The sequence below is a fragment of the Oncorhynchus kisutch genome, linkage group LG21 (assembly GCF_002021735.2).
Source record: "Oncorhynchus kisutch isolate 150728-3 linkage group LG21, Okis_V2, whole genome shotgun sequence".
In the NCBI taxonomy this organism is placed as follows: domain Eukaryota; kingdom Metazoa; phylum Chordata; class Actinopteri; order Salmoniformes; family Salmonidae; genus Oncorhynchus; species Oncorhynchus kisutch.
This window is the reverse complement of record NC_034194.2, coordinates 9,319,799-9,332,050: the sequence shown is the minus strand read 5'-3', so window position 1 is coordinate 9,332,050 and position 12,252 is coordinate 9,319,799. Positions and strand designations below refer to the sequence as shown.

The 12,252-nt window shown below is 40.9% G+C and overlaps 1 protein-coding gene across 4 annotated transcripts in view; it reads right to left on the bottom strand.

Annotated features, from left to right (window-relative positions):
• LOC109866731 (ezrin) overlaps positions 1–11,788 on the bottom strand; it is a 54,543-nt gene extending 42,755 nt beyond the window's left edge. Inside the window, exons 1-3 of one of the 4 annotated variants that reach the window (XM_031800238.1) lie at positions 11,538–11,788; positions 8,120–8,357; positions 6,887–6,978 (exon numbers count right to left, since the gene is read on the bottom strand). In XM_031800238.1, coding sequence (XP_031656098.1) covers positions 6,887–6,978; positions 8,120–8,255 — 228 coding nt within the window. In that variant the 5' untranslated portion in view covers positions 8,256–8,357; positions 11,538–11,788. Of the gene's footprint in view, positions 1–6,886; positions 6,979–7,218; positions 7,327–8,119; positions 8,358–10,889 lie in introns of those variants that run through there. The other 3 variants (XM_031800237.1, XM_020455552.2, XM_020455551.2) reach the window with 3 other exon arrangements.
• Between the last annotated feature and the right edge of the window lie 464 nt (positions 11,789–12,252).

Here is a 12,252-nt window from a genome sequence, read left to right as displayed (position 1 = left end):
GCTGTGTAAAGGAGCCAGAAAGTAATATTCCATGTGACGACAAAGTTCAACTGACACCGGATGAGCTAAGTTGGGGAAATGGACTGGAATCCAGTACCGTTTAGCTCAGTTGGTAGAACATGGCAATTGCAGCGCCAGGGTTCTGTATTAAGATTCCCACGGGGGACCAGTACAAAAAAATCAGTATGACAATGTATGCACTCACAACTAAGTCGCTCTGGATAAGAGCATCTGCTAAATGACTAAAATGTAAATAAATATAACACACACACACACCACACACACACACACACACACACAGAGTACCAGTCAAGTTTGGACACACCTACTCAATCGAGGGTCTCTTTATTTTTACTCTTTTCTACATTGTAAAATAATAATGAAGACATCAAAACAACACATGGAATCATGTAGTAACCAAAAAAAAGTGTTAGATCAAAATATATTTCATATTTGAGATTCTTCAAAGTAGTCATCCTTTGCCATGACAGCTTTGCACACTCTTGGCATTCTCTTGTCTGTGAGTCCCGTCCCTATTGAGCAGTGAATGGGATATCAACGAGATTCCTTTTTCTATGGCTTCCTTAATGTGTCTAGTGTCACAAGACATAGTTTCAGGCTTTTAATTTGGAAAAATGAGCGTGAACGACAACATAGCGTCAGTGGTCGGCTGCTGGCTCTCATAGTGATTTGTGCGTAATAGACAATATATAGACGTAATAGCCATTGTTTGTCGCTCCTACTAAGAATCCAACTATCCCGGTTGATATATTATCGAATAGATATTTGAAAAACACCTTGAGGATTGATTATAAACAACGTTTGCCATGTTTCTGTCGATATTATGGATCTAAATTTGGAATATTTTCCGGCGTTGTCGTGACCGCAATTTCCGGTCGATTTCTCAGCCAAACGTGAAGAACAAACGGATCTATTTCGGCTACAAAAATAATCTTTATGGAAAAAAGAAACATTTACTATCTAACTGGGAGTCTCGTGAGTGAAAACCTCCAAAGCTCAAAGGTAAACGATTTAATTTGATTGCTTTTCGTGACCAAGTTGCCTGCTACTAGCTAGGCATAATGCTATGCTAGGCTATCGATAAACTTACACAAATGCTTGTCTTGCTTTGGCTGTAAAGCATAATTTCAAATTCTGAGATGACAGGGTGATTAACAAAAGGCTGTGTTTCAATATATTTCACTTGTGATTTCATGAATATGAATATTTTATAGTAAGATTTTTTTGTCCGTTGCATTATGCTAATTGGTGTCAGTTGATGACAATTCTCCCGGATCCGGGATGGGTAGTTCCAAGAGTTAACAGGTGTGCCTTGTTAAAAGTACATTTGTGGAATTTCTTTCCTTTCGAGCTTTGAAAGTTTCTTCAAATGTAGTCGCAAAAACCATCAAGCGCTATGATGAAACTGGCTCTTATGAGGACCACCACAGGAAAGGAAGACCCAGAGTTACCTCTGTTGCAGAGGATAAGTTCATTAGAGTTACCACTAATAAATTGCAGCCCAAATAAATGCTTCACAGAGTTCAATTAACAGACACATCTCAACATCAACTGTTCAGAGGAGACTGCGTGATTCAGGCCTTCGTGGTCGAATTGCTGCAAAGAAACCACTACTAAAAAGGACACCAATAAGAAGAGACTTCCTTAGGCAAAGAAACACAAGCAATGGAAATTAGTGGTATAAATCTGTCCTTTGGTCTGATGAGTCCAAATTTTAGATTTTTGGTTCCAACCGCCGTGTCTTTGTGATACACAGAGTAGGTGAACGGATGATCTCTGCATGTGTGGTTCCCACCGTGAAGCATGGAGGAGGTGATGTGATATACTATGATATATTTAGAATTCAAGGCACACATAACCAACATGGCTACCACCGCATTCAGCAGTGATACGCCATCCAATCTGGTTGGCACTTTGTGGGACTCGTTTGTTTTTCAACAGGACAATGACAACACACAACCAGGCTGTGTAAGGGCTATTTGACCAAGAAGGAGAGTGATGGAGTGCTGCATCAAATAGCCTGGCCTCCATTCAGCCACAAGAGCATCAGTGAGGTCGGGCACTGATGTTGGGTGACTAGGCCTGGCTCGCAGTCGGTGTTCCAATTCATCCCAAAGCTGTTTGCTGGCCAGTCAAGTTCTTCCACACCAATCTCGACAAACCATTTCGTATGGATCTCGCTTTGTGCACAGGGGCATTGTCATGCTGAGACAGGAAAGGGCCTTCCCCAAACTGTTGCCACAAAGTTGGAAGCACAGAATAGTCTAGAATGTCTGCTGTAGTGTTAAGATTTCCCTTCACTGGAACCGGGGGCCCAAACCATGAAAAACAGCCCCAGACCATTATTCCTCCTCCACCAAACTCTACAGTTGGCACTATACAATGGGGCAGGTAGCGTTCTCTGGGCATCCGCCAAACTCCGATATGTCGGTCGGACTGCCAGATGAGTAATATAAACATTATTAAAGTGACCATCTCATATGTCTTTACTGTATTTTAGTCTATGCCGCTCCGACATTGCTCGTCCAAATATTTATATTCTTAATTCCATTCCTTTAGATTTGTGTGAACTGTTGTGAAATTGTTAGTTATTACTGCACTGTTGGAGCTAGAAACACAAGCATTTCACTACACCCGCAATAACGTCTGCTAAACATGTGTATGTGACCAATAACATTTGATGAAGTGTGATTCATCACTCCAGAAAACACGTTTCCAGAGTCCAATGGCGGTGAGCTTTACACCACTCCAGCTGACGTTTGGCATTGTGCATGGTGATCTTAAGCTTGTGTGCGGCTGCTCGGCCATGGAAACCTTAAGATAACATGCCCAGACCAACAGAGAATGGAACCACTGCACACACGTACGTATGCATGCACACACAGGCAAACTGAAACTGACATCTCATGCAAGTCAGTGAAGGCATTCAGTCAGAACTAGAGGTTGACCGATTAATTAGGGCCAATTTCAAATTTTCATAACAATCGGTAAATCAGCATTTTTGGACACCGATTATGGCCGATAACAATGCAATCCACGAGGAGACTGCGTGGCAGGCTGACCTCCTGTTACGCGAGTGCAGCAAGGAGCCAAGATAAGTGTAATGCTAGCTAGCAACTTATCTTATAGAAAACAATGAATCTTAACATAATCACTAGTTAACTACACATGGTTGATGATATTACTAGTTTAACTAGCTTGTCCTGCGTTGCATATAATCAATGCGTTGCCTGTTAATTTATCATCAAATCACAGCCTACTTTGCCAAATGGGTGATGATTTAACAAAAGCGAATTTCGTGAAAGCACTGTCGTTGCACCAATGTACCTAACCATAAACATAAATGTCTTTCTTAAAAAAAATACACTTGTGTATTTAGTTAAAAGAAATTCATGTTAGCAGGCAATATTAAGTAGGGAAATTGTGTCACTTCTCTTGCGTTCAGTGCAAGCAGAGTCAGGATATATAGCTGCTTGGGCCGCCTGGCTTGTTGCGAACTGTGTAAAGACCATTTCTTCCAAACAAAGACCGTAATTAATTTGCCAGAATTTTACATAATTATGACATAACATTGAAGGTTGTGCAATAAGAGCAATATTTAGACTTATGGACGTTTGATAAAATACAGAAAGGTTCCGTATTTCACTGAAATAATAAACATTTTGTTTTCAAAATGATCGTTTCCAGATTTGACCATATTAATGACCAAAAGCTGGTATTTCTATGCGTTTATAATTAAAAGTGATTTGATAGAGCAAAGCAAACCACTGAGCAGTGGTAGGCAGCAGCAGGCTCGTAAGCATTCATTCATACAGCACTTTCCTGCGTTTGCCAGCAGCTCTTCGCAATGCTTTAAGCACACCACTGTTCATGACTTCAAGCCTATCAACTCCAGAGATTAGGCTGGCAATACTTTAGTGCCTATAACAACATCCAATAGTCAAAGGTACATGAAATACAAATGGTATAGAGAGAAATAGTCCTATAATTCCCATAATAACTACAACCTAATACTTCTTAACTGGGAATATTGAAGACTCCAGCTTTCATATGTTCTAGGCAAGGAACTTAAACGTTATCTTTTTTACATGGCACATATTTCACTTTTACTTTCTTCTCCAACACTGTTTTTGCATTATTTAAACCAAATTGAACATGTTTCATTCTTTATTTGAGACTAAATTGATTTTATTTATGTATTAAGTTAAAATAAGTGTTCATTCAGTATTGTTGTAATTGTCATTATCATAAATAAAATAAATTGACCAATTAAATCGGTATTGGCTTTTTTTCGTCCTCCAATAATTGGTATCGGCATTGAAAACTCATAATCGGTCGACCTCTACTCAGAACGTTACCAGAAAACATGACATTAATGCTAAAAATAAACTGGACAAAGACCCACATTTAAATTCTTATTCTGAAACCACAATAGAAGTAGACTGATGACAGCAAACTTCCCAACTGACTCGAAAAGGACCAAAATATATTAATCATCTAATATTGTATGCAAAGAGCTATCCAACTTTTTAACTATGCCTGCCTGCCTATAACAAACGAACAAGTACCAGTTTGCATCTGCGTAACCCTACAGGAGCAAATACTCCATAAAGTAACTACAGTGGCTCACTTCCCCACTGTCTAGTATATAACACCCTTCACTGGTTAATGAGTTGGTCCCGAATGGTGGTGATCACCTGCATTCCCCTGTGCTGTGAACCATTCAATATGTAACCACGTGCATGGTTTACATGGCTTTACAGGAGACTGTTGCAATGTGGGGTTGTCATGGGAGCCATATAGCCATAAACAACCAATGTGCTGGGTGCAACCTGCTGACATGCAGTGCAGTGCACTACCTCCCTGCACTAGGTCCCATGGAGACTGGCGAGGGGGTAGTATACACCCCTACTGCGCCCCTTTCATTAAGGTATTTAGGACTGAAACCTCTAATATGTGGATTCGTTTTGCAGACCCGGGCCCAGTATCTCAGCTTGGCCAACTTGTTGACTAACCAGTGTATTAACTTCTATTAGGAACTAAATACTATATAATGTCTAAATATATAATGATGTGGTAAGTGCTAACATGACGACTATTCAGAGTGACATGCCCAGAGGGTGTAACAGCAGGCATCATTATATCATTGAATTATCAATTATTGAAGAGAACAAATTGTTAGCAATGGGTTTCGGACAGAAGGAGGGAACACCCATACAGTATGTGTTGGTTAAGGCCACGGCTCGTGTGGCTGTGTTGTCTGACTGTCACATGGATGTTCAAGGGGCCGCGACTGCACAGAAAGAGGATTTAGGGTAAGCCAAGGAGTGAACACTGTCCCACACTTGGTGATAATGTGTTATTCTAACAAGTGTAACTCGAGCCAGAGGGAGAAGTGAGACCAAACCAGGATCTCAATCTCAGCTGCTCAACTTTCTTTTGTCAGATTTCTTTCTCTTCTTAACCAAATTAACTCAAGCCTACTCTACTAGCTCTATATAATAGAGAAATGTTTAACACGTACCTTTCACAGTAAAAAGGATTTTGCGTCACAAAGCACAATAGAGAATCTCAATAAGATCACGTCAGTGAAACTGTCAGTTTTCTAGAAAGGCCTTCCAGTCAGTGTGTAGCAGCCACAGCCAAAACATAAACACCTATGTTGACCAACCAATGCTATGAATTAAACAACTCAGCATTTTGAGGATTAATTTGAGTTGCAAAACAATTGACGTCAAAACAAAATGTAAGACCAAGTTCATTAAAAATAGACTTAAAACATAGTAATAACTTGCCATTGTAATATTTATTTCCTTGCTCTAACTTAAGTTTCAGTCATTCATGTTGAGAGAAGTGAGCCAGTAAGTCAATGATTATGCCTCATTGATATCATGGAAAAGAAAACAATCTGCCATTAGGCAGGGTTTTCAAGTTTTGTGCCTAACAGAGGAGTGACAGAAAGTGCAACTGTGTCATGCAGCCAGCACCACACTGATGATGTCACTACTTCCCAGTTTAGTGTGACGCTCTTAACCCTAGGGCAATTTCTAAACAAACCAACACTCTTTGTTTCTCCTCGAGTCTTCGACTAGGGGGTGTCTTGGACAAGTAGGGGACTAACTGTAAATACAATACAGTGTACTGTTCAACTATCAACTTCTCTCTAGATCACACACCGTTGCAGCTATTAGCACCCCAGGAAAAGCTAAGTAGAAATGTCTCAGTTGAAGCACAGCACATGATTTTAGAGGCTGGTGTGATATTCCATATAAATCAAATCAACATTTTATTTCTCTGGCCATTTAGGTCAGATGATCCTTTACTTCCTCTCTAGCTAAAGTAATGAAAGTCCATTGATTTACTACACTTGTGGGAATTGCTTTCAAAGACAAATTTTCAACAAAAAGCTGGGCCGTTGTGTACCTAGGTAGGTCACTGCTAAGATATTACATTAGGTCAAATAAAGAGGTTGTGAAAAATGACTCAACTTCATGTGAGAAACCACATATTCAGAAGTGTGATCACTTACAAGAGGCCACTTATTCTCATATTCAATATTCTCAATTCAGGAGAATGTATTTCTGTAAGTGAGGACAAAGTTCTCATTTTCATCTACAAGTGACAGTACAAATGAAATCATAGAAACATTATACATGTTTACAACACAAATAGCCCCTATCTCTAGACTGCCATGAATACCTCCTCTCATCACGTGTAGACATCGTGGCAATAAGTCTCTTGCTTGCCTGGGTTACTCCCATCTCGACTCATGACTGGCAACGTCTCATAGTTACCAAGCATAGTTTCAGGCAACTCAGAAACACATGAAAAGCTTTGAAATAAATAAAACTACAGCAATACTTACAGCTTTCGGCATCTTGTTTCCTTCTCCTGGATCTGTGCGCGGAGCTGTCACTTTGTTTTCCAAATACCTCGGATGGTTTCCACAGTGCCTTCCTGTCAGACAGAGTGAGCGAAAGAGGAAAAACGAGTTTTAGCCACCCGGGTGATACTTAGTCAAATGGGACTACCCTTCCTGCTTTAAACGCTGCTGCGAAATAGAGACTGGTTGACGCTGCCCTTGTACAGCCGTATAGTCATTAGTCATAAATATGGAAGTTTAGATTAAGCGAGCCTATTCCATAAATCACAAAAACACCATAATAAAGTATCCACCCTTCTCGGTAAACATCTTACTTGAGCACCAATACCGCATCGCGGTGTGATCCTTACTTCAGCACCACAACTGTATCAACGTGTGAACTTTGCTTCGATAAAATGGTGAGGTGGACGTTCGATGTAGCCTATATGCTGCACCGTGTACAACAGATTTCATTTTGGCTACTACTGGGTGTAACGCGGATACAAAGTCGTCTATCCGCCAGGGACAGACACTTACAGAACTACTTGTTACGATTAGGGTCTGTTACAAATGTAACAACTTCATCAGTTGGAATCACAAGATAGCCAGGAGCTTGATTCACTTCTGAAGAAGATACACATATTAGGGTGTTTAATAATAGCTTAAACTGTTTAAGCGATTTCAAAAGTAACAAACCCGTCTCGGTTAGACTACACGACGTGTTTTAAAATAGATAATGTTCCACGCGTATGGTAGGGATTTTTCTGCTTGTTCTGTTCAAATAAAACGTGTCGAGTCCACCGACCAAACCCAAATCTACAGCTAACCTAAAACAGCTAGCTTACTCGGCTAATCAGTGAATTTGGCATTTACTTTTTTTGTAAAATGTCATGATATTATCGAAAAGTGAATTATTTGACCTGACTCGAATAGGCTATAATTTAGGATTCAGGATTTTTTAAAATACGACTAAAATGTAGCCGTTGCATCAAGGAAACATTTTTACACATGCAATCTATATAACCTTCAACAACTAGCCTTCTACCAAGCCACATCCCCACTACAATAATCCCAGACACCTGTTGGAGATGTTTTTCCCTTTATAGGGAAGAGGCAGCAAAAGTGCTGCAACAAGTGCGGAAACAAAGTAGTGAGCATCCCTATTCTGCTCAACAGCCTCGCGTTCACATAAATATTCGATGTATAGATAACGCTATACTTTGTAGAATGTCTTACCAGAGCAGGTGTGATTTGAGATGAGATGGTTATATGGCAAGGCTGCAGCCGCGGATACTCCTCTGCTGAACTCGAAGCACGGAAATATGGCTGCACCGCTCACTTCAGCGCTCCTACTATTACCGCCTGCTTGCATGAGTTCCTGTTTGTCATTCGTACTCCAGCAACTCCCATCAATGACACGTACTAAGAACTGAAGTCATGCAAGCTTGTAGAAAAGTGCATAAAGACAGGGCACCTGTCGAGGAGAGGAAGATGTGTCAAGGTGGAGGCATCCTGAAAGGAGTGGTGTGAGTAGTAGATCTGTACCAGTACAGAGGCATAGGGAAAAGAGTGATACAGTGCATTCGGAAAGTATTCAGACCACTTGACTTTTTCTAAAAAACATTACGTTGACTTTTTCTAAAATTGATTAAATGTTTTTTTTCCCCCTCGTCAATCTACACACAATAACCCATAATAACAAAGGAAAAACTGGTTTGTCGAAATTTTTCCAAATGTAATAACAAAAAACTGAAATATCACATTTATGTAAGTATTCAGACCCTTTACTCAGTACTTTGATGAAGCACTTTTGGCATGATTACAGCCTCAAATGTTCTTGGGTATGACACTACATGCTTGGCACACCTGTATTTGGGGAGTTTCTCCCATTCTTCTCTGCAGATCCTCTCAAGCTCTGGCAGCTTGGATGGGGAGCTTCGATACATATCTATTTTCAGGTCTCTCCAGAGATGTTCGATTTGGTTCAAGCCCGGGCTCTGGCTGGGCCACTCAAGGACATTCAGAGACTTGTCCTGAAGCCAATCCTGTGTTGTCTTGGCTGTGTGCTTGGGGTCTTTGTCCTGTTAGAAGGTGAACCATCACACCAGGCTGAGGTCCTGAGCGTTCTGGAGCAGGTTTTCATCAAGGATCTCTCTGTACTTTGCTCCGTTTATCTTTCCATGAATCCTGACTAGTCTCCCAGTCTCTGTCGCCAAAAAAGATACCTGGTGCCAGGTATCCTTCAGATGTGATGCTTGGCATTCAGGCCAAAGAGTTCCATGTTGGTTTCTTCAGACCAGAGAATCTTGTTTCTCATGGTCTGAGAGTCCGTTATTAGGAGTATTTTGGCAAACTCCACTGAGTACTGGCTTCTGTCTGGCCACTCTATGATTAGAGGCCTGATGGTTGTCCTTCTGGAAGGTTCTCCCATCTACAAAGAGGAGCTCTGTCAGAATGACCATCAGGTTTTTGATCACCTCCCAGACCAAGGCCCATCTCCCCCTATTGCTTAGTTTGGCCGGGTGGCCAGCTCTTGGAAGAGTTTTGGTGGTTCCAAACTTCTTCCATTTAAGAATGATGGAGGCCACTGTGTTGTTGGGGACCTTCAATGATGCAGAAATTTTTTGGTACCCTTCCTCAGATCTCTGCCTCAACACAATCCTGTCTCGGCGCTCTACAGATAATTCCTTCGACCTCATGGCTTCGTTTCCGCTCTGACATGCACTGTCAACTGTGGGACCTTATATAGACAGGTGTGTGCCTTTCAAAATCATGTCCAATCAATTGAATTTCCCACAGGTGGACTCCAATCAAGTTGTAGAAACATCTCAAATATGTTCAATGGAAACAAGATGCACCTGAGCGCAATTCCGAGTCTCATAGTAAAGGGTCTGAATACTTACATAATCACTAGATGTGATAGTTTTTTATTTTTAATAAATGTGCAAAAATGTCTAAAAACCCGTTTTTGCTTTGCCATTATGGGGTAGTGTGTACATTGATAAAGGGGGGAAACTATTGAATCCATTTTAGAATAAGGCTGTAACATAACAAGATGTGGAAAATTTAAGGGGTCTGAATGCGCTGTATATATTGTGTAAGCGAGCTAGGTAGTGTCAACAGCCATTGTTAGCCAATCCAGTCGGGGTTGGAAGCTATGGTGAGCTATGATTGGTTTGCTTCGATTGGTCACTAGCATCGCAATAGTAAGGAAGATAACGTTCAGCTTTCCCAACTTTAGCCCCTGCCCTAGTCAGTTTCCTCGCCCCTATTCGCATCGCTCACAGTGGGTTTTGACCAGAGGCGGCCTCCTCTTGACAAATGCTTTGCATCAATGCTTCAGGGTTCCCGCAATCCCCTGCACATTTCTCAGTGTGCCCTTGTTGAAAATGAATGGGGGATGTAAATTCTCCTGCCAAATTAGTTGTTGGTGAAAACCTTCTTGTCAATGGTTTCCGCCCACTCCGCTTATCTTGCTTTCCTTCCATTGAAAGTGAATGGGTGTGTTCGAGCGGATACTTTTGTCAACTCTGTGACCATCGTTGTTCGCCACCTTTCAAAGTTCGTTACATTATGGGGATAACAATTGGCCAAAATGTGCCTACATGTCGACTGCATAATATCCATGTGATCAAAGGTAATTTAGTTTCAACTGTAGTTGACGTCAATTTTTTGCAGTTGCCCCTCAGCCATCGCCTGCATTCTGAGGGGCACACATTTTCAACCAATCATTAGTGTATTTGTTTGACCCATGCAAACGAGACCAACGATGTGACTGAAACAGGAAGCAACTTTGCTGCGATTCATATGTATACAGTGGATATGTAAATTGAATGTGATATGAGTCTCTCCCCAATTGGTAGTACAATGCAAACACATTTTTACAAATGGTTTGTGTGTGATATGGTAGTTGGAGACCTGTTTATTTCGACATTACAAATAAACATTTTTAGAAACAATGGCAACACGGCCATGTTGCACTGAGCCTTGATGTTGGAAAACTCACATCAGTCTCCGACTTTCGACTGTAGCAGACGCACCTCCCCAGACTTCACTCCTCGACTTTCGTCTGCAGTCGGTTGCTTCATTCAACAAAACAAGCCAAAGATGGTCTATTATATTGACAAGATATTCGGGTGACCGCTCAACAATGGAAATATATACCCTGAATGATGGAAGGCAGGCAGGAGGCGGCAAGATCAGGTGGGACAGTTCCAGCCAATGACAGGGCAGATACCCGAGTGAAAAACAGGCCATAGACGATTAATCTTTGTATCTGTGCTATTATAGCGTCTGTGACAGCATGGGCAAGTGCCATTAAGGCAATCTCTATTTTCAACTAGTCCATTTTCTTCTTAATTGGTTGATTTCTCCAAACTCATAGGAATCCTTAACTAGTTGACTACTTTAAAATTATGGAAGCCTTTAAATGGGAATTCTCCACGCAAATACGGGTAATATCCATGAGACCTCTCCCTGACAACAGCACAACTCAAGATGGTTGTTTTTTCAAAGTTTCTGAAATGACACGTGCCCACCTATATCAGTGCATTTGTAACTACCCAACCATTACCAAACTTCTATTCGATCAAATAAACCTCACGTAGCTAATGAGAAATTCATTGTTTTGTTACCAAATTCGACAATCATTTACCTCCATACACAAATTCCTCACTTCGTGGGCTGAACAAGCCCAATGGTTTACAATGTTTCACCGCGCAATGCCCCTTCCAAGTATAAACGGGGCATAACAAAATAGCCAGGGTGTCATAACCAAACAAAAGCAAAATATTAAATGCACGTGTATATTTGCATGACCAGACTTTCGTTTCTATTTGTGAGGTTGAGGAATAGCGCGCGTCAGAATCACACGTCCTTGTACAAACTCAACATATGAAGCGCAGTGAAAGGGGTTGGGGAGGTTTCATAACTGTACACCGACCAATAGTTGAGCAGGATCAAAATAGAACAGTATATATCGGAGATAAATCCTGAAGTGAAACTACAGGTCAGAGCGCACCACATGTGGTCTGATGTACAGAAACAGGCCACTTGTAAAGAGGAAATTGCAGTGATGCAATCCTTTACTCTCTTAATAAACAAGGATACTGTACATATGTCCTGAAACAAGATGTACTTTCCAGCAAATGTCTTACGGTTTTGAAAAAGACAAAAAAAAACGATTTAGCATAATATAATGACTGAATGACTGAATCATTTTAAAATATAGGATACTGTATTTTGTTTTAAACATTCAGTGCTTGACTTGGACTAAAATAGTTGGCTGGATTTATTTTGGGTGCTGGTACTGTTTATATTTAGGTGCAGAAGCTCCACAATACTTTTGAGCTAATATTCTACAAGAGGAA